At 34.5% G+C, this 26948-nt stretch overlaps 2 protein-coding genes across 5 annotated transcripts in view; one reads left to right on the top strand and one right to left on the bottom strand.

Annotated features, from left to right (window-relative positions):
* IMMP2L (inner mitochondrial membrane peptidase subunit 2) overlaps positions 1 to 26948 on the top strand; it is a 906926-nt gene that overhangs the window by 426927 nt on the left and 453051 nt on the right. The window lies entirely within an intron of this gene.
* Positions 5644 to 8622, bottom strand: LRRN3 (leucine rich repeat neuronal 3). Its single transcript, XM_060020735.1, has one exon. It carries the CDS (start codon positions 8620 to 8622, stop codon positions 6496 to 6498), a length of 2127 nt encoding a protein of 708 aa, XP_059876718.1. The 3' UTR covers positions 5644 to 6495.

The raw sequence follows: 26948 nt of genomic DNA, 5'->3' as shown, positions 1-26948 counted from the left end.
TCTCTGCTCTATGATATTATTATCTTGGGAAAGAAAATTACTTCTCTGAGACTGATGTATAAAATGAGAGTGTTAACACTGAACCCACAAGGATTTCATGAAAATTGAATTAATATAAGTGTGTGTGTGTGTCACACGCATGTTGAGAGAGAGGCGTGCATATAGAGAAACAGAGACCAGGAGGGTGAGCAAGCACATTCCTCAGGATGCCTGACACATAGTAAGATGGTAAATATTGTGGGCTTCCCTGGTGGCACAGTGGTTGAGAGTCCGCCTGCCGATGCAGGGGACGCGGGTTTGTGCCCTGGTCCGGAAAGACCCCACATACCACGGAGCGGCTGGGCCCGTGAGCCATGGCCGCTGAGCCTGAGCATCCGGAGCCTGTGCTCCGCAACGGGAGAGGCCACAGTGGTGAGAGGCCCGCGTACCGCAAGAAAAAAAAAAAAGATGGTAAATATTCATTTTTCCCACACCCCTTCTCCTTTAGATCTGTAGTGGATTTCTTATGACCATAGCAAATTTTTAGTCTGGCACATATTCAGCATTCAGTAAGTGTTTGTTTCCTTCCTTTCTAGTTTTTATCTTGTTACTCAAGGAAATATGAATGTATATTTATTCAAATATAATGTTGATAATATATTTATTAATTGCTATGCATTATATGTGCCAAGAAAATCTCTCAAGCATCATATTGTGACTTCAGGCCTGAGCCTGGACTAAGATGCACGTAACCCATTGGTTGGAAGAACCTAACTCCCCTTATCTAACACGGTTGTTTTTGATGTAGCTCGTTTTTTCAATGCAGTCTATTAAATCTATATGAATATATGTAGATAAGCATTTTGATAGAAAAAAGGAATAAATGTTTTATTTCCTTCTATTTTTATACCTTTTCTCTATTGAAGGATTCTTATTTTTACACTCAAGGGTTTGAATTGGGTAGTTAGAATCACATAGTTATATAAATTCATGCATTTTGTATGTAAATGTGTTTTTAAACTCTAATAAAATAAACAATTTAATGTAAAAACCATATATTGGAATGTTGGTTTGTTGATTGACTAGGAAACAGGGATGGGAATCCCGGAAGCCTTAAAGTTATTTTGGGGACATGATTTTTTTGTTCTTTATTGACTACATGACTCCTCTCTGCAATCATTATTAAAGGGATGTTTACCAGAGGTATCTGTCTTTAATCCCAGTTTTGGTAGTGAATTTCAATTTTATATAGTATTCTTTTGAAGAACTCTTTCAGTGTGTTTGATCATATTCCTGTAGTTATAACACCTCTGATGGTTTAAGAACTGTTTGTCTTTACCAACCTTGAATCTGGTACCTCAACTGACAGGGAAGTTATTTTATTACACTCTGATTCCTTCAGTGCTAGGATTAGGAAGGTCAATTTATGTCCTAAGTTTACTCCATTGTTTGTTGTAGAGGCTGATAAACATTATAAATGGATATCACAATTGGATTTTGAATCAATGACTTGACACCAAACCATATATTTTAATGAGAAGCTGGATTTTCCTTACAATGGTCACATAATGGTATTAGTTTCTTGAAGATGTATTAGAGTTAGAAAAGATAAAGACACAAAGCACTGTGAGGTCTTCAAATGCCATTATAGTTCACTCTTTTGAAAGACTTGCCAAGGTTAACCACAGTTCTTTTTGCTATGCTTTGTTACTCTGGACCACACTACAATGATTTTGAAATCATATGTGATAAATTTGCTCTGAATTTATTACTTATTTAAATACCTCACTTTGCTTTTAAGAGAAAACTGTATCGATGTATCTGTTATATACATGACCTCTTATTTGGTATTGACTATATGGCTTTATTCAAAGGTAAGCTAAGAGCCCTCTAATATATATGTAAAGTGAACTAGAATAGGTAGATTGAAATCTCTATGGGCTTGTCTATTTTCAGTAGGAATAAAAAGGAGTTGTGTTCTATTTCATGTATTTTCTCACTTGAGAATACTGAATGCTTACTAGTCAATTCAGAAGCACCTTTGTTATATCATTAATGGAAAGTTTAGGCCAGATTTTGGAAAAAAAATCTATATTTTACTAGAATATTCTTCTTTAAAGCTTGTATTTTAATAATTTTACTTGGAATTGGATATATGTGGCTATTACAATTAACTCAGATTTTGCCATTTTATTCCTGTGTACAAATAGTGTTTTTATTTTTCCCTTGCTTCAGAGAAATAATATAAACCAAATTGGTGGTCACTCCTAACAATAAAGTCCTCACTTTTCAAATTAACACATGAAAGTAGCCACTATTGTGTTGAAACTGGAGTCAGTTTCTTTCATTTTCCAGAACTCCATGACAGGCATGGCTCTTTCATTCCAGTACAATACTGCCATGCTCCCAAGCAACAGCCTAGTTAGCAATGCATTAGTCAGGGTAAAATATTATCAAGGTGGGGGCTAGAGAACTCAGGGTGAAAATACTACCATTTGAAAGAAAAGATGATTTTAGTCTTTCTGTTTAGATTTATCCCCAAATGACCATTTGGGATGCTTGATATACTAAACATACCTGTAACAACCATATTCTTTGAAAAAACTTTTACTTATTTGTTATCATTTGTTTTGGCAAGTTAGAGAAAGAGAGACAAGAGAGACAGAGATTGAATCAAAGAAAATGTAGCCACAATATAATTACTATTTATAATTCCCTGTCTCCTAGAAAGTCAGCATTGTGATGAAGCTAAAGATGTTGCTTTATGTTTACATATACGAGAATTTTTTCCTGCTATTTATGACAGCTGTGAGAACATTTTATTGGAGTTTTCTCTTTCTTTAGCAAATATATGCTCTTAAACTTTTAGTTGTTTTGTTTGCTTTATTGGTTACTGACCTATCACTTCTAATTTTTCATGTAAAAGGCTAATCTATGGAATTTTTCTTCATAGTTGTTGGAAGATTTTATAAGAGTGGATAGAGTAAGTTGGTCTTCCTCATAAAATACATAAACATTTTAGCAGTGCTAGATTACCTTCTTGAATTTAACTTATATTTATTGGGTGATCATTCTATGTTGAAAATAGGGGAAACATATTAGTTATCCATGTTTTTGTGCCTAGGAATAATTTATGGTAAGTAGACATGCCTGTTTATTTAACCAGTCTGAGGATGGTTAAATAAAGGCTAGTATCTATCTATCTATCTATCTTTCTATCTACTGTGAATAAAATCAATAATAAATTTGAATTAAGTTCCTATATCAACATGTTGTGATAGATAAAATATTTTAGACCAAAGAAAAAAAATTTGATTTTCTGAACATTACCATTCTGTGAAAGTATGGATTGAAGCTGGGTCTCCACTAGGTAACATAGTTAACACATATTTGTGAAATCAGTGATACATAACCAGAATGCAAACCAGTTGATAAGCCCCTTAATGGTGGGGAATTTGTCCTGTTCACTTCTGTTTTTCCAGTGACTAATAGCCATACAATACATATATATTGAATATAAACAAAAGAAAATATAGTTAAATGAATAGACTAAGGAATTATAATGTTAAAATTATGCTTGCTGTTATATAGTGTTGCTTAAGAAATTTTTACCTAATTAGAATAAATTTAAGAACTGCAGTAAGTATCAACAGACTGACATATGTACCATAAATCTATTTTATTTCTTTCTAGGTAAAATGGTTACATATGACTGGCAGCATATTGTTTTACTTGGCTTTGCTGACAGTTGCACATTTTGCTTCACATTGTATGCATTTTTGTATTCAATTAGACATGCTTATTTATAGAAAATTCGGATTTATTTTGTAGTGTAAATTATAACATTTATAACATATATAATTCTTGTCAAATTATTTTTTTCTAAAATTATAACATATATAATTCTTGTAAAATTTTTTTCTAAAAAAATGTTTTCCTTCATGCAATGTGAGGGGATCATGTGGCATTCATAGAGATATAAACTTTAGAATTTTATTTATTTTAGGCAAAGTTTGCCTTTGTATCCATTTGGTATCCCCAAATTGTAAGTTACATGCTTTGAGTACTTTAACCAGTGCTTAGTTAATTTTGTGTGGGGTTTAGGAGGTAATATAGGGAGTATGAAATGCCATTCTGTTGTTGAAGCAAATGTCTTTTTCTTTTTCTCACTGGCAATTTAGATTAAAATTTGAGCAAGTAAATAGGATCATGATTTGCTTTGAGCATCTGTATTTATTCAGCTGTAACAAAAATACTTCATTTTAGCGCTCACCGTTAGGTATCTATTCCGAGTACTTATTTACTGCAATTTCTCTAAGAAGAATTTAGCTTGAAATGGATTCTCAGCTTTACCATATGTTTGATATAGTTCTTCATGAAAATAGAAACATACAAGAAATCTGAGCAAGTTCTTGCTGACCTATACAATACCTGCATCCTAATAGGTCATATTTCAGCTCCTATATTTTTGATAAATAGCCCAGCTCTTTTAAAAAGCTCTGTCCGTGGTGCTGAAACCTCTTGTGATGTATGAGCATGTCTTACTGATAAGTTCTAATGTCAGCCTCTCTGTGATAGTGATTCATCAAGTTGTAAAATTTGTGTTAGGGAAACACATTTAATTAGCAACTTTCATATTTTGGTTGTGTTAAAATTAACACAGTTGTCCTTTCGTTTTAAAGAGTTCATAACAATTACTTTCCAACATTGTCAAAAACAGCTAATACTTAATTAGAAACTGTCAGTGCTATCACAAAAGCAAATGTCTAGTATTAACAAATAAACTGATATGATTTCAGTGGTAGAAATGTTTACAGGCCAGTGACATGTTGATGATATGCAGAAAGCTATGGTAAGAAAACTTAAACACTTGATTATGAACAGATTAAGTAGCAGTTATAATGGAAGACTTGTAGCTTTGTAGAGATAAGCAATTTGCCTATAAAAAGTAAGGCTTATTACCTTCTGTAAATTTTTTTTTTAGTGTTTCAGGATGTTTTCTTTGTACACAAATACATTGGTTTTGTAGGACTATGGGTTTTTGTTTGTAAATATGACTAAAGCCCTAAAAATCTTGGTTGTTTTTTCCAGGTAAACTTCTTGTATTTTCTGTATAAGACTCTAAAATAATTAGTAATGTTATTAGCACTTCAATTCAGTGATTCTCAATTTTTCTAAGCTGTGTTATTTAGGTGCCTTACAGTCATGGAAAACTGCACTTAATTTTTTAGTCTCAGAAGCTTTTCATGAGCAAAACTGTCCTCTTAAATTTCTGTTGAACTCTGGAACTTCTTCCACTATGAATTCAGTATATCTTACAATAAAATTTAAAAATCCTAGTCTCCTAGAGTTCTAAAATCCATTGTTATCCTGGGGAAAAGAATCATCCGCTTTGATCATAACTGTCTTTAACTCAGTATCGACTAGGTTAGTTGCTATACAAGTATATAAACCTCCTTCTTTGGGGGTCATGTAGAACATGTTTCCTTGCTGTATTTGCAACATAGAAGATTATTAGATTGTTTGCTTGTTATTGCAGTGAAGCTCATTAAGTGTTTACAATCACAGCAAGATTTGAAAATTACACCTAGATCATAAGTCCTACTGAAATTTGGCAATATTTTCTGCAAAGCAAGCAGCCTAATGTTGAGCTACTACCAATTATTAAAATAAGACTTTCATTTCCTTAGATATTGGATTTATATTGTATGAACTTAGTAATTAAATCCACTCCAAAAGCTGCTTGTTAAGAAAAGAAAATCTATAAGTGAATACATAATTTCCAAGAGGATTTGTTTCTGTCAATAAAGGGTTAAGTACAATGTTATTATTTTCTTTCAATATTGATAAAGTGCCTTCTAAAATCCATTTTTGTGCATTATAAAAATGTAGTTACATCACCCAGTAAAAGTGTCTTACTCTTAGCATTCCAAATTTCATTATAGAAAAACACTTTTTGAAAACATTGTCATTTAAATGATATCTGATCAAATGATATTTCCCAGAAGTTATTCTTTATTTAGAAACAAAAACAAGACAAAAGCAATTGATTTTAATCCAAAATGTATTTTTCCTTATAAAAGAGGTCCACATATTCACTGTGTCTACTCTACAGAATTTGTCCATTTTATTACACCACGTGTCAATTCAAGTTTATCTGGTCACTGCAAAAACTCGTGGCTAACGTGTAATACAACACAGGAGGAGGTATTGCTCAGTTCAACTACTCTTATATACTTAAAAAAAATACAGAAATGTTTTTGTCCACTTTAACTGTAGTCCAGACATAAAAGTTACATGAAAGTTCTAGAAAATGGAATTGTTTTATTTGGTTGCCACAGTACCCTTCGAAGCCAGTTAATTAAAATGCTGAACTTGTACATATGTCCATTGGTCAGGAGCAGCATTGGTGAAGCTTAAACTTCCTTCTACAAAGTATTATTTCTCTGCCTTTTTTTTTTTTAAAGTACAACCACAGTTTTGAGTTTTCTTTGAAGTAGATTTAGTTAGTTGTTTTTAGGACATGTTTGTTGGCACACCTATAACAGTTGCTTTTACTTCCAATGCTGTACCTTTTTCTTTGCCTGCTTCCCAGAGGTTGATCAGAGGAGGATAAAGCTCACTGAATGCAAAGGTTGGTTTCTGTAAGTAATTTCTCACATAGTTATGTCCACCATCACAGTTCATTTCTTGAGAGAGGCAGCTGAAAAGACATATCATACCAATAATCCCCAGAAAACCTCCAAGGTAGGCCATAAATGTTGTGGTGTTACTCTTATCATACTCTTTTCGATCAGGGTGCAAACCTTTTGTGGTGACATTTACACATTGTTTTCTGCTTTTTTGATAGATGGTGGGGATATCAATACAAATCTTATACTCAGTTGATGGGTTCAGATGAGTAAGATTATATACCTTGACATCAGATGGTATTCGAGCACTTTGGGCAGCATGGGAATTTTGAGTCTTGACAAAGGCTGTCCACTTAACACTGGATTTGAGAATTTTAGAACTTGCTTTCCAAGACACCAGAACTGAGTTGGCCTGAACATCTTTTATTTTAATATTCAGGGATCCATTGTTATCCTGGGGAAAAGAGCCATCCACTTTGATCATAATAGACTTCAAGTCAGCACCAACCAGGTTAGTTGCTATACAGGTATATAAACCCCCTTCTGTTGGGGAGATGCCACTTATATCTAGTGTGCCTTCAGAATGGACATAGAACTTGTCTGTCAGAGTATTAGGCAAGAGTTTTTTACCAGAAGGTATGATCCAGGAGATTTCAGGCTGTGGCTCTGCAGTAGCTCTGCAGTGTAAGGAAACATAGCTCCCAGTTTCTAAATCCAGATTAGAAGGAAAACTCTCTGGAGCTATAAGAGGGAGACAGATTTCCATCATTTCCCTGAAATGCACCTGCCGAACATTCTGGCCTTGGAATTCAGGTGGGTCCACGCAAAACAGTGAATCTGGCTCCATAAATCGAATGTTGGTTTTGTTCATATTAATCCAACGGATGACACAATCACACCTGATGGGATTGCTGTGTATGCTGATTTCCTTGAGGTTTGGCAGAGACTCAATGGTACTGCGGTACAGGGCACTAAGGGCATTGCTGTTAAGCATGAGTGATTCCAGCTTGGGTAGTCTGAAAAATGCATTTGGGTGAATGTAAGACAACCTTGGGTTGTTAGTAGCTTCTATTTTTCTTAAATCTGGAAGATTATCCACAGCAAGACTGTCGATGGAAATCAGCTCAGGCATATTGTTTATCCCCAATTCTTTTAAATGTAGCATATTGCTAAAATCACCCCTCCGTATTCTATTAATGGGATTTTTATTTAGATCCAAAAATTTGAGGTTTACCACTTTCTGAAGGGCAACATGGGGCACTTTAATAAGCCTGTTGTCATAAAAAGAGATGCTTTCTAAGTTTTCAAGTCCAACCAAGGCATTATCTGGTATTTCCGTGAGATTTATACCAGCTATAACCAGGCTGCGAAGATTGATAAGAGGCTTAAAGTTCATGTCTTTGATTCTGATGATTGGATTTTCCCCAATCATCAGAATCTCCAGATTGGGAAGAGCCTCAAACCACTTACTGTTGATCATCTGCAATCTATTTGAATTGAGATGAAGTCGAAGAAGATTATGTAGGCCAATAAAGGCTCCAGGTGAAATTGTAGAAAGCAAGTTGTGATTAATATAGAGTTCTTGTAAGTTACTAAGTCCAGACAGACATTTTTCAGGCAGCTCAGTAAGTTTGTTTTCCTCTAGGTACACAGAAAGAAGCTGAGGCATCTTTTTTACATTAATATTGGTAACTGAAGATAAATTGTTTTGAGATAAGTCCAGGCCAGTAAGATTTACTGGAAAGTCTATGGAGTATTCAATTTTTGCAATATTGTTAGTCTGTAGGAGCAGAATCTGTGTGTCAGCAGGCAATCTGGCTGGGAAATTTGAAAGACCTAAATCATTACAATCCACTGTAGATGCTTCCATATAAATGGATCTAGGTGTAAACCAGGGCCGGATTTCACATGTACATAATCGTGGGCAATCTGCTTTTTTATCTACAGCTTGAACTAGTGTAGTGATAGCTAGGCCAAGTAGCACATGAATTTGGAGTGGCAGGTCCTTCATCTTAGCTTTCTTCTTCAGAGATTTAATGGGTCCTTAAGGATTCCAGGGCCACTGCTAGTAAGATCAGTAAGAGCTGATAGATAAGGAAAATAGTTGCTTTTGTCAAATGATGAATGCCATAGAACTGCAAATATTTTCTTCATGGAAAAACGTGCCAGTGCCACAATTGCATTGTCCAGAAATGTCATGCATATTGAACAAAAGGTTCCTATCTCCTTTATGTTAGAATATTGATATACTTTTTGAAGATGGAGTATGTATAGATGGTCAGAGGAAATTAAGCAATTCATTTATTTAGAGTGTAATATTCAAATCCCATGCTTGTTCAGTACTTGCAGGAATAGCAGCATGATGCTAACTATAATAAAATAAAATATAAAAGAAAAAAGAGAAAAATAATTAGTCCAAAGGGAAAAAAACACAATATCCATTAACTGATTATGATTATCTTATATATAATATTCTTAGTTTACAGTTAATTCAGTATGTTTTGATGACTTTATCCTTGTTATGACTGTCCTTAATAGTTATTGGCCCAGACATTGGATAGGCTGGATTTTTTTTTTATTGGAGTATAGTTGATTTACAATGTTGTATTAGTTTCAGGTGTGTACATCAAAGTGAATCAGTTATACATATACATATATACACTCTTTTTCCATATAGGCCATTACAGAGTATTGAGTAGACTAGCCTGTGTTTTATAGTAGGTCTTTATTAGTTATCTATTTTATATATAGTATATGTCAATCCCAATCTCCCAACTTATCCCTCCCCTCCTTTCCCCTCTGGTAACCATAAGTTTGTTTTCTACATCTGTGACTCTATTTCTGTTTTGTAAATAAGTTCATTTGCACCATTTTTTTAGATCCACATATAAGCAATATACTTGTCTTTCTCTGTATCATTTACTTTACTCAGTATGACAATCTCTAAGTCCATCCATACTGCTGCAAATGGCATTATTTCGTTCTTTTTTATGGCTGTGAAAGTGGATCTTTAGAAGACTGAAGTTGCATTAAATGTAAAAATTATTCTGCCAGAATTTGTCTTTGTTTTCAGATATTTGCTTGTTTATAGCCTGTAATTTATTATTTGTCGTTCTCTTTGACAATTAGTTATAGGGGAAAAAAAAGAAAACCTTTCAGTGATGACTTTTTTATTTTCTCTTAGAGAGGCAAAATTAAAAGTTTATAAATAAATAATACTGTTCAGTTACAATCAAATGAGTTAGCCTGTGGTTCCTCAGGTTCCCAGGAGATGACATTAAGAAATAAAATTATAAAATGAACTAGAAATTGGGGAATTTCGCTGAATTTTTCATTTTAATTCATACTTCTCTCCATAGTCTCCTTTGTATAAAGTGACTTGAATTTTGCAGCATTTGGAAAAGGTAGTCTAACTTGCTGTAGATGTACCTGTATATTGTCATACTTGACTGAAATTCAGATTAATGTTAGACTGTTTTATTTTTCCCTGAAAATAACTTACATTCCATTAGTTACTAACAATGAAAAAGTAACTTTGATTACATCACTAATACAGACACTTAGATGTACCTTCTTTTAAATGGTTACTGATGTCTTTATCATAACAATAAGCAATCTGAAACCAAGTTGCAATTTTGATATGTGCTGTATTGTAAAACACCACATTACTTTTACATGTACACTCCATCCGTTGGACTGCCCGTGAGCTCTCCCCGCAAGTGTGCAGGACAGCTGGAGCATGGCTGGACTGTTCATTCTGAGACTTCTTGCCTACCAGTAGTAATGGTCTGCTGAATAATCAGTCTGTGAATACTCTTCTTTTCTTTCATCTCTGCCCAATATTGACATTTATAATGGCATTGTTGAGTGACTCTAAGGTAGGTACTTCAGTGACAGAGATCAATGTATTTGGAGATATGGTCTCTACAGAGAGATAAAACACTTTCTTTTCAATTTAAAACATTCTTTGGTTTTCAAAATTGTTGGAATATTTATAGTTCAAAGTCACACCTAATTCTCCTCTTATCCTTTAAGAGATGTGATAAAACTGGATCATGAAGTTCAGATAACTCCTAAGTTATCTTGAATTAAGTGTCTTTGCTTTTTATGTTTGTTTGTTTTGTTTTGTTACTTCACCTATTTGCTGATCAAAATTCCTTTTTTAAATACTGTTCACCTATTACTCTTAATCTGTTTTAAGTAAGCTCTAAGCCCCTTGAGGAAAGAATTTAATACAACTGCTTCTTCCCTGAAGATGTTTTATAAATCCTTAACCCTACACAATCTGGGGTCCCTCCTCTTTTTCTCTGTGTTTCTTGTCATTTTTTGCCATTCTTCTATATGCAGCCTTCTCTCTGCCAGTAGAACTGTGGGTGCCTCACCCTTTTCTCTCTGCCTGGATTGCCTGTTTCTTTGTTTTACATTAATTATTGCTGTTTTATCAACCCTCAGTTCAAGCATCACCTCTCTGTGAAGCCTTCCATATAACCCCTCCCTGCAGTTGTACTTTAGCTGCCCTCTGAGGTCGTTCAATGGCCCCAGCACACACCTCTGTCAGAATATTTAGTTGGTTCTCTGCCCCACCAGATACTCACTTCCTTGAGAGCCTGAGGCCTGCCAGCTCCTGGGCATGGTAATTAGAACATAGTAGATGCTCAAGAAATGTTTTCAGTGAACTGATAAATGAATTATATTACTTAATAAATGGACATATTCATGTTTGCTACATACAATTCAAGCAATTCGGTTTGTTTGATTTCCTAATTTCAGTATTCAACTGGTTTAACTTGGGTAAATCTATTAGTTACACAGAATGTGTGTTACCTTTATTACTAAAATCCAAAGATTAAATTTGAGTGTAATACAAAGGAACTAGACTTTTAAGTCAATCTAATATTATATCTTAGTTTATTCCTCAATTTATCCAGTCAACATTTAATGAACACCTTTTATGTGCCAGTTATTGGGTTAATAGTTGGAGGATAAAAAGATGACTTAAATATGGTCTCTTCCCTTCATAAGTTTTCAGTCTTTCTGGGGAGACACAGGTAAACAGATGGTTACAATTCAGTGTCAGTGATGAAATGGGAGCACATAGGAGAGGCATCTGGATAAAACTTAAAATAGAAATCTATTGCCTCTTTATTCTCAAAATGAAGAAAAAAACCTAGGTACAAAGTATAAATTTCTGCATGTTGCCATAAATCACTCGGTTGAGAACTGAGCAATCATAATTTCTGCCAAATAACCAGTTATATCCACTTTCTCTGGCAGAGCAAAAAGACTCCTATATTCTCCTTTATGTTAACTAGAGGATTAGAAATGTTCAAGGTGAAACATTCTTTTTGGGGGGATGTTAACCTAATAATACCACTTTTTGTTTTAAAATTTTTGTATTTTCTTAAATTTATATTTATGTTTAATTAGAAACTCTATTCTGACCTCATTTCATCATTTTGGCATAGCCATATGCCAGAAACAACCCTATTTGAACTATATTTATTCTGCAAGCTTTTGAAAATAAGGAGGGTTCTTAAAGTGGTGAACAAATTCAAATTTTATTTCTCCAGGTCTGTAGGAAGAAATTATCAGTATGGGAAGTACAACAGAGGATATGTAAATTTTGCCTTTATTGTAATATTGATTTTTTTCTCATGTTTATGAAAATGATTATGATACTTTCACTATTGGATTATTTGGCATGGATTGTTTGCAGGATAGTAAGGCAGTAATAATATCTTACATCTTAGAGCTTTGTGGTTTTCCAAGCCCTTTGTTATTCATTATTTTATGTTAATAATGGCCTTGAAACAGATTGGAGAGGGATTTTAACCACTATTATTTATTTATTTATTTGTTTGTTTGTTTATTTGTTTGTAAGGGTATTGACACCTATCTGCCTGAAATCACACAGCTAATAATTGATGAGGTGGGATTAGAACCCAGGTTTTATCCTTAGGCTTGCATCCATATGTAGAGTTGCTATGAAATTATTTTAACAGAAGGTAATGTAGTGATGTTTTTCTTAGGAAGGGCTGGCATTACCTTTGACTTCAGCTTTTCAAATTTAGAAAATTAATTTTATCAATCTACTAATAGTGACTAGGGTATGATTCACACTAACCAAACTCACAAGGAACAAAACCCAAATGCCAATACATTACAGTGAGAAATATGACTGTCAAGAGAGTACAAATACTTGAATCTGCTGGTCAGTGCTTTTGCTCCATTTAAAAAATCTACTCAGAAATACAAATTATGAATATGCAATTTGTTTGTAATTATAGAGTCAGGTACAGGGAAGTTAGGTTAGACTTCTTAATTATCATCATCATCAGAAATGATAGCCTGACATACCTGCTTTAGTAAAGAGCATATCATTGCCAGAAACTGGACCTCTTGAGTCTCATGGCCCTTAGCATGACCTCAGCCCCCAAACATCTATGCTGGGAAGCTTTTCCTGGATTCATTCTTGGTCACCTCTCATCTGTGTCATGATAATCATTTGTTTACACTTCTTTTTTCCCTTACTGGCCATAAAATTATTAGTAGATTATTACTAGACATTAGATTATTAGACTATTTCCTTACTAGATATAAGATTATTAGATTATTATTTTCCTACTAGATTTTGAGATTATTATTATTAATAGGAACTGTGTTCAGCTTACTTTTGATTATATTAGTACATTTGATCGGTTGATTAGTACCTAGGCCAGTATATAGGTCATTAAACGAATGTTTGCTACATGCTAACTCACAATTGTGTCTTTCTATAATTTGTGTTGGATGATAGAATATGGAATAATGATTAAAATGACTGTTTCCCTTCTTAAGTAACTTAAAATAAACAACATAGAAAAAAAAATAAAGAGAAAAAGATATGCTCCCAGTTTTTTACAGAATATTTTTCTTATTGTTTGGTGGTTAGAGAGTAGAAATAGGGGACTTCCCTGGTGGCTCAGTGGTTAAGAATCTGCCTGCCAATGCAGGGGACATGGGTTCGAGCCCTGGTTTGGGAAGATCCCACATGACGCGGAGTCACTAAGCCCATGTGCCACAACTACTGAGCCTGCGCTCTAGTGACTGTGAGCCACAGCTACTGAAGCCCACGTGCCTGGAGCCTGTGCTCCACAACAAGAGAAGCCACTGCAATCAGAAGCCTGTGCACTGCAACAAAGAGTAGCCCCTGCTCGCCTCAACTAGGGAAAGCCTGTGTGCAGCAACAAAGACCCAACACAGCCAAAAATAAATAAATAAATAAAATAAAAATTTATATAAAAAAAAAGAAAGTAGAAATAACACAGGTATACTGCCAACTTTCCACTGGCAAAACAGAAAGTGGTTCACTTTACCAGCACCAATTTAAAAACATAGCTGTTCTTTAGGTACACTTTAGCTCTATCAGTGAGAAAATGGTTTCTGCTGGTGGCTATTTTGAGATTTGGGCTAGATAACAGTGATAATGGTGACGCTGATTTTAGAAGGAGATATTGTCATTTGTTTTTTTATGTGCATTGGTGTAAAATTTTTTAAAATAAACTAATTATGTCATTAAAAAATAGATGGGCCAGCTGAATCCCATTTTCACTTTTTGAGAATTTCAATGCGTGTGCCCTAAACCCTCTCACTTCTATCCTCCCTCATCTTTCCCTCTTCTACTTTTACTTTTTGAATATAATGAAAAAAATAAACTCTCTGAAAAATGTTTTCAAACTTAGAAAATTTGTATTATGTAATTATTGATATACTTACATAATTTCCCATACTCCCATCAATTTGCTGGGATTATTTTTTCTTCTAAAGAGTAGGAAAATTATACTTCAAAAAGTCAGTATTTCAACTTAGGTTTTGAAGGTTTTAGGACTGTTGCCTTGATAGATGATCTGGAGCCTAGCATTGGGACTGGGACATAATAAGTCTTCAAATAAATATTATATTATGGATGGATGGGTAATAAGTCTTCAAATAAATATTATATTATGGATGGATGGGTGGATGGATGGATGTAAAATAGATAAAATATTTTGCTTCTCTTCTTTAAAATAAATTAAGCCATATACAAGTAAATCTTAATAGTGGATGAATTTTCATTAAATGATTTCTTGTTGTTAGGGTACACATTCATATATGTAGTCATATGTAGGAGCTAAGGACCAACTCATAATTAACTATTGTTCTTTTCAGTTGTTTTTTCATCTAAAACTAGTTTATAAGGTTATTTTTTGTACCTCCTTTTAGTTTTTTAAAAAATTTTATTTATTTATTTATTTTTGGCTGCATTGGGTCTTCGTTGCCATGCGTGGGCTTTCTCTAGTTGCCTTGAGCGGAGCTACTCTTCGTTATAGCGTGCAGGCTTCTCATTGCAATGGCTTCTCTTGTTGCAGAGCACAGGCTCTAGGCATGTGGGCTTCAGTAGTTGTGGCATGCGGGCTCAGTAGCTATGGCTCGTGGGCTCTAGAGCACAGGCTCTGTAGCTGTGGCGCATGAGCTTAGTTGCTCCGTGGCATGTGGGATCTTCCCAGACCAGGGCTCGAACCTGTGTCCCCTGCCTTGGCAGGTGGATTCTTCACCACTGCACTACCAGGGAAGTCCCCTTTCTTTTAGTTTTAAAGGCAACAGAATCATATATTAAAGCAAAGTAAGTTATAATTGAATGTTATACAAGTTCAAAAGACAATGTTAATGAAATGTCACCAGGAATGAAAACTGACATATCAATGAAATGTATTATATAAAGGTTCTTTTAAATGACTTGCATGAATGACTCATACAGTCCAAAATCAACCCTTATGTAGAGCTTATCATCTATCTAGTTTTTCATTTATTCTTCCCTTTGATCTGTCAATAAATATTTGCTGAGGGCCTACTGCATCAGTCACTGTGCTTGCATTTCTAATCTTTACATTTTATAAGATTTTTAAGAATTGAAAGATTAAAAATGATTTTTCTTTGACAAAGAATAATTGGCAGTGAACTTAAGGCCCTTTTTCTGGGGGTGTGGGTGGTAAATTCAAAGACCTTTTTTTTTTAAATTTAGAAAGCATTTTAAGATGTGGAATTTTCCTAATACATATGTCCTTTTGTGCTTTCTAAATTTTTCTCACGGTGTCTTTAATTTTTTTGTTGGCTTCCCCATGTAGATTTTGCCTAAGGGAGAGTCAAAGATCTAAAGTGTTTTCTGTGTTTTAAATTAAACAAGTAATATATGTATAATTAGACTCTGACCAGCAGCATGAAACCTCCCAGTTTAGGCCATTAAATGAAACAATTTTAAGAGTTCTCATATCTTATGATATTTTTTAATACCTGTGGACACTCGTAACTTTAGATTTCTTTAAATAAAAATAGAAATTATTTCTAGATATAATTATGTATGCAACTTTTAAGAGCAAAAGCTACTTTTTTCTTGGTAAAAAGATCTTAATTCTTTAGCTTATTCTGTTTTTCTACATTTATGAAACATTGACCAGACACCTCCTTTTTGGCAGGCACTGTTGTAGCTACTGCAAAGTCAACAATAAATAAGGTGAACTCTCTGCTCACCAAGTTCTGAGTTACTGAAGGAGAAAATAGCAGAGGATGATGCACAGTAGAGTTGACTTGTTGTAATAGTAGTATGTGTACTACTCTATGGATGCACAAAGGAAGAGGCTTAGTTCTGTCCATCCAACGGAAGTAACCTGAATGTTCTGTGTTCTTTTATGATGCTTATAAAAAATCAACTGAAGTAGTGGGGAAATACATGGGTAAGAAAATGTAAAATCCCGAAATTCACCTTTCAGGTGAATTTTCACAATCCTAAAGCTTAAGAACAAAGTGTGGCTTCTTCTCCGTATCTCATTATGTGTATTATAAAGACTACAGAGTCTGAAGAAGAGAAACATTTGGATGCTTAAGATAAAAAATTGTTCAAGATAGGAGGTTGCTATGGCTACATTAAAGCCCAGTTTTTCCTTTTCTTCTATAGCAAATTGCTAGCTAAGTTCATTTGTATAAAGTACTTAAATTCTATTCTCCCATTATCTGACTTTATATTCCTTTGTTGTAAGACTCAGTCTTTCTTCAATTCTAATTGAAGGTTCCATATCCCAAAGGTATTGTTACATTATTCTAAATGCATCCCTATAAAAGGCTATTCTTCTTTCCTTGAGAAATATTTATTTTCCAGTTTTTCAGAATTAACTGTTTAAATACCTGTGTCAACTTTCAGGGAGTGGATAATGATGACTAGAGTAGTTTAATGGATATTATCTTAGAATATTTATCTGTTAATAAAAAATTGATATAGGGGAAGAAAATTTGCTTTGCATTATGAAACATGGATCAGGTTTACTCAGTGACTGTGTGATTGTAGACGAGACATTTTACTTTCCTGTGCCTCAAGTTATTGATCATTAAAACTTAGAAACTGGTTATATGATCGTTAAGGTTTCTTCATATTCTAAACTGACACTACTCTGAACATGAAACATATTTTAAAAGATGACCAAAAAATAGCTGTGGGTAAGCTGACTTATTCAGTTTTAACCTTTGTATTTAATTGATCACTAATTTGTTTAGTGCTGTAACCCTATGTCATAGACACATTAGGATCACTGAATTTTAGTCATTATGGGGCTTTTAAATGCTATCAGATTAATTACCTGTCATTCCTATTTCATTTTACGTTTGCATCTAGCTGGTAGTAAATGAGGAAGAGAGTTACTTTAGTCATCATATTGAGGCACACTACACTGGGTAAGTAAATTGCCTGGATTAGGTCCCTTGATGGAATAACTGAGACAAAAATGAGTTGCCAGTAACTATTAATATTGACATATGAACAATATATTCAATATGATATTTTTGCTAATTTGAAAGACATGGATTTTTAATAATATCAAGTTCCAGCCACCTGAGTAAATTTAGTATCATATAAAATTAGCATATTTTTGATGTCATAAAATTTTTTAGCTGGAATTGGGCGTACAGATCTGTTGATTCTCAAGCTCATCTCAGTTGTGAAAACCTTTGTTCAAATAAAGTCTCGCCTAGATTCAGAATAAGTCAAACATAGGAAGGAAGATCTATTCTGGTTAGCATGGGACGTGGGATGGTGGAGGAGAGTGTGGTTTCTGGAAAGATTTAGATGGTACCCAGCTTAGCCTTTCTGCCCATAGCATCTGATCCTGAAGAGGCTCCAAAGACCTCAGTTTTCTGAACCATCCATTTATTCCCATCCTCTCTTAAAATGAGGTAAAGGAGGCCCTCAGAGTGAAATGACTCATACAAAGTGGTTCATTCTAAAACGATGTTGAAAATTTGGAGAGACTTTAGGCATTCTTTCTAACACAAATTCCCCCACTGTCATCTCAATCTATAGACCTGCCACAGTGAGGTCTCCTCCCCTTGACCTTGACTGAATCCTAATTGGTCTTTCTCCTTTCAAGTGAAAAATCCCTAAGTGTGTTATGATAGCACTCAGCTTCCATGGTAAGTATTTGCCAAGTAAGGGATGAGGCAAGGAAGAAGGAAGTGCTCTGGAGGAGGGTGGGTATGGTAAGAGCAGTTAGTAACAATACATCAATGGCAAGCATGTCCCATGTACCACTGGTCTCATGCCTCATGTAAATTCTCACAGGTACTCCTCATGTCATCTCTTTTTGTAGACGCTAATATCATCCTTAATTTTCACATGAGGCCAAAGAGGTTAAATTACTTGCCAGTTTACACCCCCTCAGATTCAAATCCCTTTATTTTGCCTCTGAACCACTGTTAAATTAATTAAACAAGGAGGCCATTAACTGATAGGACTCTAATTCTATGGTGACCTGTGTAAGCAAACCAAAATCTAAGCCTGCAAATGCCTCAAGGTTACAAAATCAAAATGCTAAGGACAAGCAGGCAAATAGCTTACTAGGCTTTAAGCTATAGCCAATCAATAACTCCCTTTTTTTGCTTCCACATTTTCTCTCTCAAAGCCTCTCTCTGAGCTCCGGCCAAAGGAGCCTCCTAACCACTTCCAGTTTGGCTCTACCCTATTCGAATCGATTTTTGCTCAAACTCTTAAAATCTTAATATTCCTCAGTTTATCTTTCACTACCACTAAGCTCTACTTCCTCTCAAATGTTTATTAACATAGTACCACTCATCTTAGTAACTATTCAGAAATGTATTTCCTATAACTGGATGAGTACACTGGCTTTTGTTGTTGTTTGTTTCTCCTTCTCTGATAGAAAAGTTTTACTCAGATGAAATTTAGAAGGCAGTTGAGTGTTGCAGAAGGGGAACTAGAATAAGAAAACCTTTTTTCTAGGCCTAGTTTTGCTGTGTGATTCAGATAAATCATATTGCTCTCTGAATCTTAGTTTCCCACAAAATGTGGGGTTTGGACAAAATTTTCACTATTATTTCCAAATTGATTGTTAATGTTCTGGGAAATCCCATAAAGATTTTTTATAGAGTTACTATTATACAGAAATCTCCTTTTTTAGAACAAAATTATTTTTGTTATTTTACAGAATTTATGCACTAAAATGTATGTTATTACCCATATATTTAGTGGATACTATTTTTGAGGATGATTTCCTTAGATTCTGATATTTTGAGAATCTCAAATCAGATATTTTGAGATTCTCAAACTGGATAACATGCTCTTTTGTCATTATGATAGGAATAGCTGTAGCTAAAAAGGAAAAAAAAGGAGAGGAGATTTGATATTATTTTGTGTCCTTGTCATATTCCGGACATTCTACTTGAACAGAGAATATTAGTGCAGATCTTAAACAAGTCATGTACTATTTTCATCCCTCATGAAACTAGGCTCAGCTGACTCTCTTAGATTAAAATGTAGGCCTTGCAATGAATTTCTTTTAGAGAAACCAGGAGTAACTTAAACAGCACAATTCTTTTTTTCTCCCGATTCTTAAAATATGCTTTGGGCAGATTGTGAGGTAGTCTTTAGATTTTTTATCTTTTTTCTTCTGCTGTTTTCAAAATTTGGGGCTTGTGCTATGTGAGGAGATCCATAGGGATAAAATAAAAAAGGATCAAGATAGCTTTCTTTAAAAAATAATGCTAAACATGGCACCCCAAAGCAGCAGATTTGTGGCAGCTAGTTATAGCATAGCTACAATCAGGAAGGATAATTCGCAGTGCAGAAATTCCTCATTTATAATATTCTTTTAGAGAGCGGGGAATGCCATCTGAGTCTCAGGAGTGTTTCATATTGGTGTAGTGATTTCTGTATACTTAAAAATAACAGGTTGTCATAATTCAAAAAGACACATGCACCCTGATGTTCATTGCAGCACTGTTTACAATAACCAGGTCATGGAAGCAACCTAAATGCCCATCGACAGACGAATGGATAAAGAAGATGTGGTACATATATACAATGGAGTATTACCCAGCCATAAAAAGGAATGAAATTGGGTCGTTTATAGAGACGTGGATGGATCTAGAGACTGTCATACAGAGTGAAGTAAGTCAGAAAGAGAAAAACAAATATCATATATTAACGCATATATGTGGAACCTAGAAAAATGGTACAGTTGAACCGGTTTGCAGGGCAGAAATAGAGACACAGATGTAGAGAACAAGCATATGGACACCAAGGGGGGAAAGTGGCGGGGGGGGGTAGGGGGGGGATGTATTGGGCGATTGGGATTGACATGTATACACTGATGTGTATAAAATGGATGACTAATAAGAACCTGCTGTATAAAAAAATAAATAAAATTCTAAAATTAAAAAAAAGGTTGTGATACTGTCATTTCTTATCATGAAAAAAATTCTGATTTGTATTTATTTTTAATTACAGTTTTTGTTCAACTGAGCACTTCATTAATAGCGTTATTTGTGAAGTTGATTTTTGTATATAATTAGCCAAACAAATGATATTTCTAAGCCGGAACTTGTTCTGTTTATTTATGCTTGTATTTCTTCTGTGAGAATCATTCCATGTATTGGGGAGCTGTAATTTATAACATAGCATAACAGTACTTCATTCAGTATTGTGTGAGAGCCAATGGAATTTGACTGTCTGATTTGCTTTTTAACTTCCTTTTTTTCATTCTCTTGTTATTTAGCATTTGTATAGTCTCAAGTGTAGGTGTCTGTGGGGAAAAGCACTCATTTATGCATTATCCTTAACATTCACTCATCTTAGATTGAAGTATAATTATCTTATTTTCCAAATTAGAAAACAGAATAATGGAAAATTTGCTTCAGGTTATAATTAAACTATAGATCTCTATTTGGGTGATTAATAGTAATTTAGCAGCAGGGTATTGTGAAAGCATGCAGACCCCAAAATTAGGAGAAGACCTCATGACCTTTAGTGAGTTGATTTCTAAAATGAGAGATCCCTCCATGCTCTATAATTAAATAATTTTTGTAATAATCTTAAATAAGTTCAAAACTGTTTAAATATATTTCCTGAGCAAATATAACATATTACTGACAGATAGTGACAGAATTTACATGGATATTTCATGATATTTTCAGATTTTCATGATGTTTATTCACATGTTTTACACGTGTGTCCAACTGTGGCATATAGATAGGGTGGGAATTTTACTAGGATCAGAAGTAGTCTATAAAAGGATTCTTAGGACCTGGACAATTCATAGGAAATTTGGAGACTTTTTTTTTTACTCGTATGTCAGGAACAATTTTTATATGTGTAAAAAATAATTATTCTCTTTGCAAAATGTTCATGCACATGTGTAAGATCCATTAGTTCAGAAAATTCCCAATGTGATTGACTAAACTTATGTACTAAGGTTTCCCATTTTGTTCCAACTTTTATTCCTATCAGTAGAGTTTTGGGTAATTGACTTAATTAGGCATCGATTTGTATTTGAAAACTTTCACATGGATAAAGAGGACAAGTCTGCCTAAATAAACTTTCCTTTTTCCCTTGATACTTTTGTTTTCTGAAAGCCTGTTCTTATTGTCCAGTTCCAGTTCATTTGGGTAGTGCAGTGGGACGATTTGTAAATGATGCCATCCTTCTGTCTTAAGAGGCATTTCCAGCTGCATTTAGACAGTCTCTCTAGCAAATTCCCCTGATTGTGTGACAGGAGAAATACTTATATGGTACCTTGCAGTATGATGGTTTGGAAATGCATGTCTCAATGTAGACCTACTTTCAGTTACCCTCCATTTATGATGAAAACATTTGGGGTAATTTTCCAGACAATTCAAACAATTTTTAAATATTTTCTTCTTCATTATAAGGTAGCCAGATACCCTAACCTGTCTTTGAAGTCTCCATTCTTTGAGTCATCTGAAGACTGTCCATCTCCCTGGTGTAGTTAAAAGAAACATAGAGTGATTCCAGCCTGCGTTGACCAGGTACACGTATGCTGCCCAGTGCTTTCTGATCACAAGCACTGCTCTCCCTGGCATTTTATACATGGGGGGACATGGTAGGCATATATACCACCCCCACCAAAAAAAAAGAAAAGAAAAAAAGTGTTCTATACTGATCGTCACAAGTACAAGTAAATGCTTTCATCCTGATCTCAGGAGGGTTGGTTTTTGAAGCAGAGACATGCCATAAAAGGATGACAGGAGAGAGATTTTCATCATGCTTGTGTTCTTTCATTAGCTCAGTTTGGCAGAACAGAAAGTCTTTGTTTTGTAAAGAAGATAAGGACGCCTCTGAACAAGAGTCCAGTGATGTACTGTAGATAGAGAGTGAAGAATATTTTAGTTGCAGTATTATTACAGAAAACTGAAAGTTACATTTTAGAAAGGAATGTTCCTCTGACAGGAACTCAGAGTGCAGGGTCTCTGGGTACTTCAGCTTCTGTTCTGCATATAATAAAAAAATTGGTTTTCATTGCTCTTAAACAAAGCAGCATGAATACCAGAGTTTGATATTTTTACTAAGAATTGTGAAAATAAAACACATTTTGAAAGGAATTCACATAAAATGAGCTCCTATGGTCAAATAATTTCTTCAAATGCAGTGAACAAGGGGATGAATCATAGCATTACATTTCAGGTGTGCCGTGGGTCAGCGCTTGTCTGCCAGTGAGTTCAGTGATGGATGATGCTTTTCTGTTACTGTAACAGGGAGCTGATAATACAGATAGGGTCTGTATTATTAGTTCCTTATAGTGAGCGTGGAATTGCTTGTATATTTTCATTTGAAAAGCGTGTCAGATTTCCCTCATGCTCTGTGGTTTCCCCCTTATACTCTTGTCAAACTGCTTAAGACAAGTGCTATCTTTGAGTCCAGGGGCTACAAGAAAGATTTTAAAATAGAACAATAATAAAAACTCATTTGAAAGCTTGAGAAAACCTTTCCAAATTACGGTTTTGAGTTTCAAAAGTAATCATCTAAGCACGGTATAGGGGGAGTTTTCATGCCTGTGTGCATGTCTGTGCATCTCTCAGTAAGAAGAAGCTCGCTACTGGACATGTCGTGTGCTCTTTAACACTTGTGTTGACAAATGATCATTGTGAGATGATCTGGTGGTACTTGGAGGAAGTCTGAAGGGGCAGACAGAGTTAGTTCTTGATGCGCCCTAAGTCAGTGAAGCTTTATTATTTATCTCGTGTGGAAGTAAAAGGTACTATATGCAACTTAAAGCTTTGAGTTTCCTTCTTCCTGTCACTTGACAACTTATAGCCACTTAACTTTCCAGTAGCCTCCCAATTGCTCTTTACTTGGAGGCCCTTGCTAACATTACTTCTTTTACAACAGCTACCTCATGAAGAGCTTGGGCAATATGCCAACTGAAGCTTTTTTTTTTTTGAGGTTCCCCTTTAGCTAGAGGACCAGTCATGGAAAGGATTCTAAATCTTAATTGGAGAAAGGATTCTTTCAAAACAAGGTTGTAAATTTGCATCCACTTTACACTTAAAAGCCTGGTATTCATCTAATATATGGATTAGGTGAAAAACTAGGTGACAACTCACCTGTTTGGAAGAATTTCTTAGTGATAAACTCTCTACAGAAAATTTAGGAATACATTTAAAACTATCATTTTAAGGTAAGAGAAGTAAATAGTTTTACATTATGTTATAACAGCTTCACAGAGTCAGATTTAATATGTTTTTATTTTTGATTACTGAATTTGAGTCAGGAGAAAAAACTTTTCCTTCACACAGTTGCATGATTCAAAACCTAGAATCCTTTAAATTTGATCTGGGACATTCACCAAAATTTACTATTCCCGTGTGCCCAAACAAAATTATTTTGCGAAGTGAAGTTGATTTACCATTAATTTGTATCGCAGGAATATTTCACATTGTTCAGCCAAGAATTATTCAACATTAATTTCATATTATGAAGAAACTTTCTTTGAAGCTTAAGAATTTTTATATTTAATACTTGTATTTTTTATATCATATTTACGTTGTAGATGTCTTCTTCAAAGATAGCCATGTAGTAAAGTTTAGATTAAACCACTAGGGAGTTGGAGTTTAAGATCTAAATTTCAAGTAGACTAATTTTTTTTTCATGGTGTTTTAAAATTGTAATACATGACCCTGGTTAGTAAGATATATCTTTGTCATTACTCCTGGTGTTGTGTAGGTTTTTTTGGAAGGTATAGTTTTGTTTCAGTGAATGAAAGCTATCCTCAGTGTATGAGAAGAATAATTAAACTGTGTCAGAATGATGAAAGATACAGAGTTGAAAATTCTAGCTTTGTGATTTTCTTTAATGACTGATCCCCAGCAATTATATGGAGAAACATAGATTAAAGAATATAACTTTCTCTAATGTAGACTTAATTCCAACATCCATGGACAGATAAGGTCTTTTTTTTTTTTTTTTTTTTTTTTTTTTGCGGACGCGGACCTCTCACTGTTGTGCCTTTCCCGTTGCGGAGCACAGGCTCCGGACGCACAGGCTCCGGACGCGCAGGCTCAGTGGCCATGGCTCACGGGCCCAGCCGCTCCGCGGCATGTGGAATCTTCCTGGCCTCGGGCATGAACCTGTGTCCCTTGCGTAGGCAGGCAGACTCCCAACCACTGCGCCACCAGGGAAGCCCCAGATAAGGTCTTTGATGCTTTAATTTCACATTTTACTGTAGTTCTGATCCTAACATTTCTTAAAGGTCTTTGTCATTTCCATGAATTTTTTGCTATCATATAACAATAGCAACAAATAAGAAACAATGAAAGTAATAGCAGTCATAATATGCTACATTGCAAACAAAAAGCTAAATTCATTTTTCATATATATCCCAGAATAATCCTGTCAGCTTGTGCTGTTATACCTGCTTAACAGTGATGAAGTGAGGCTCAGAAAAATTTAACGAGTTGGTCAAAGTCTAAGGGCTGGTAAGTGATGGCTCCTGAGCTTGATCCCAGATTCCCGATTCCATTATTGGTCATCTTTCTGTTAGGCTGTGCTGCATAAAGCTTTGTGTTATACATGCATAGGTGCTTGATTAGCCCCTTTATTAGTTGTTAATAAAGTACTTCCAGGTCTACACCAATGTCTTATTTACTTCATGAGCATACACAAGGCTGAATATTCCTTTTTTTGTATGATAAAATTAGATGATAGTTCTTTTTAAAACTTAGGAAGGAAAAGTTAATGGTTTATCACATAGTTGGCAATGAACATGTTACATTGTACTGAAATTATTTTAGGCATTTTAGACATTTGTTCTTTAATTTGGCTTTTAATTTTCCTATTTGGTGATGTTTATAGACCACCTTACCAAAAGTACTGCTTCGAGTCCCTGTTTGGTTTTCCTTATATAGCATTCAGGACCACTAGAACCTATTTATTTATTTACTTTTTGTTTATTGCCGGTTTCCCACCACCTCCAACTAGAAAGTTAGCTTTATTAAAGAGTTCCTGTTTTGTTCATGGCTATGTCTCCAATGTCTAGCTAGGATAGTGCCTGGCTAGTTAAGAAAGTATTGAATGAATGAGTGAATATCAGTTGAGTTTAATTGTAAATTCCTGAAATAGCATTATAAGAAATATTTAATGTGTAAGACACTCATTTGTGACCTCGGTTTTGCTGATGAATGCTGAGTTCCCGACAGTAGCTTCTATGAGTGGAATACTGAATAACATAAACTTGGCAAACTGAGAAATAAATATGTATGTGTTTATAATTTGAGCGACTAAGGAAACTGTAGCAAAAGCCACTTATAAATAGTAGCATGTATAAAAGTATAGTTAGATACAGATTGCTTAAATCTAATCATGAGAATACCTCTAATCCAATCGTCACCCTCATAATTGTATCTTGAATAAATATGTCTGGAGAGAACTAATGAAGGTAATGTTTTGTGAAAATGAGATAGGTTTTTTCATTTGATTTTTATAGATTATGTCTGTAGTAGTAGTATAGTGTAATGAGTGTGTAAGGGATATGGATTAATTTCTTAAATTTTGTGGCATTTCTACTTGGAGAACGGAGAAAACCATGTAAATTTGGTCATAGTATGTTCTTAATATCTCGACTTGTCACAGACTTAAAAAAATTAAAATGCTATAACAACAATAAAAAAGAATAATAATAAGCATTAAGATAATTGAATGTAGGTGTTGAGAAAAGTTCTCTAGAAAACTGGTTTGGAGTGGCTGGCAGGCCTTGCTCATGGCCAGCTGATAGTGATCGAATGGGAAGTGGTCATTACATCAACAATCTGTGAAGTTTGCATCTTTAGGGAAGCCTAGATTGGAGTAAAGAATCTGTGCTGGAAAATGATACTTGCAGAAAATAGTGTGTTTCCCTAAATACCTTGGGGCATAAAAACACCCTTGTTGTAAAGGAATTCATATATACCCTGTTAAGGAAAAAAGTTGATGCAAACCAAAACAATATCTGCTGTTAGTCAAGATGTGCAAAGATTCTTGGTACCAAGTTTTGGCAGAAGTACTTAGAATCCATGCAGCACATGTAAAAATGAGTAAAATTTACTTAAATGTCAGCTCTGTATACCAGATTCTGTAATATTATCAGCAGAATTGGAAGTACTCTACAGTACAACTCAGAGCTTTGAAATGGACAGTGAGTGTTACAAATAAATCTTTGGGAGTTCATTATTATCCAACAAAATTATTGCTCACTATATCTGAAATAACAAATCTATGGCTTTGACATTTAATCAGAGCATGAACACATTTATTGAATCTCATATTTGAGATTATTACTCCAGAAGCGCTCCAATTAAAGCATGTGGATTTAAAAAATTCCTTTCAGACAAAGTAAAATGCACAATGCTTGTTATACATGCAGATTCTTTTTATTCTCTGCTTCATGTTCAGTTGCCTTTTCTTTAACATGCTTATTTTGAGTTTTTAATGAACAGAAATGGCTTTAATATAAGTATACAAAGAACAAACCAAGAATTTTTTTGTGTGTA

The sequence above is a fragment of the Delphinus delphis genome, chromosome 9 (assembly GCF_949987515.2).
Source record: "Delphinus delphis chromosome 9, mDelDel1.2, whole genome shotgun sequence".
NCBI classification, from domain to species: Eukaryota; Metazoa; Chordata; class Mammalia; order Artiodactyla; family Delphinidae; genus Delphinus; species Delphinus delphis.
This window is presented reverse-complemented; position numbering and strand designations above follow the sequence as displayed.

Bases quoted from the DNA above. Each gene is read 5' to 3' on its own strand.
- LRRN3 (XM_060020735.1), bottom strand. From the start codon at position 8,622: ATGAAGGACCTGCCACTCCAAATTCATGTGCTACTTGGCCTAGCTATC.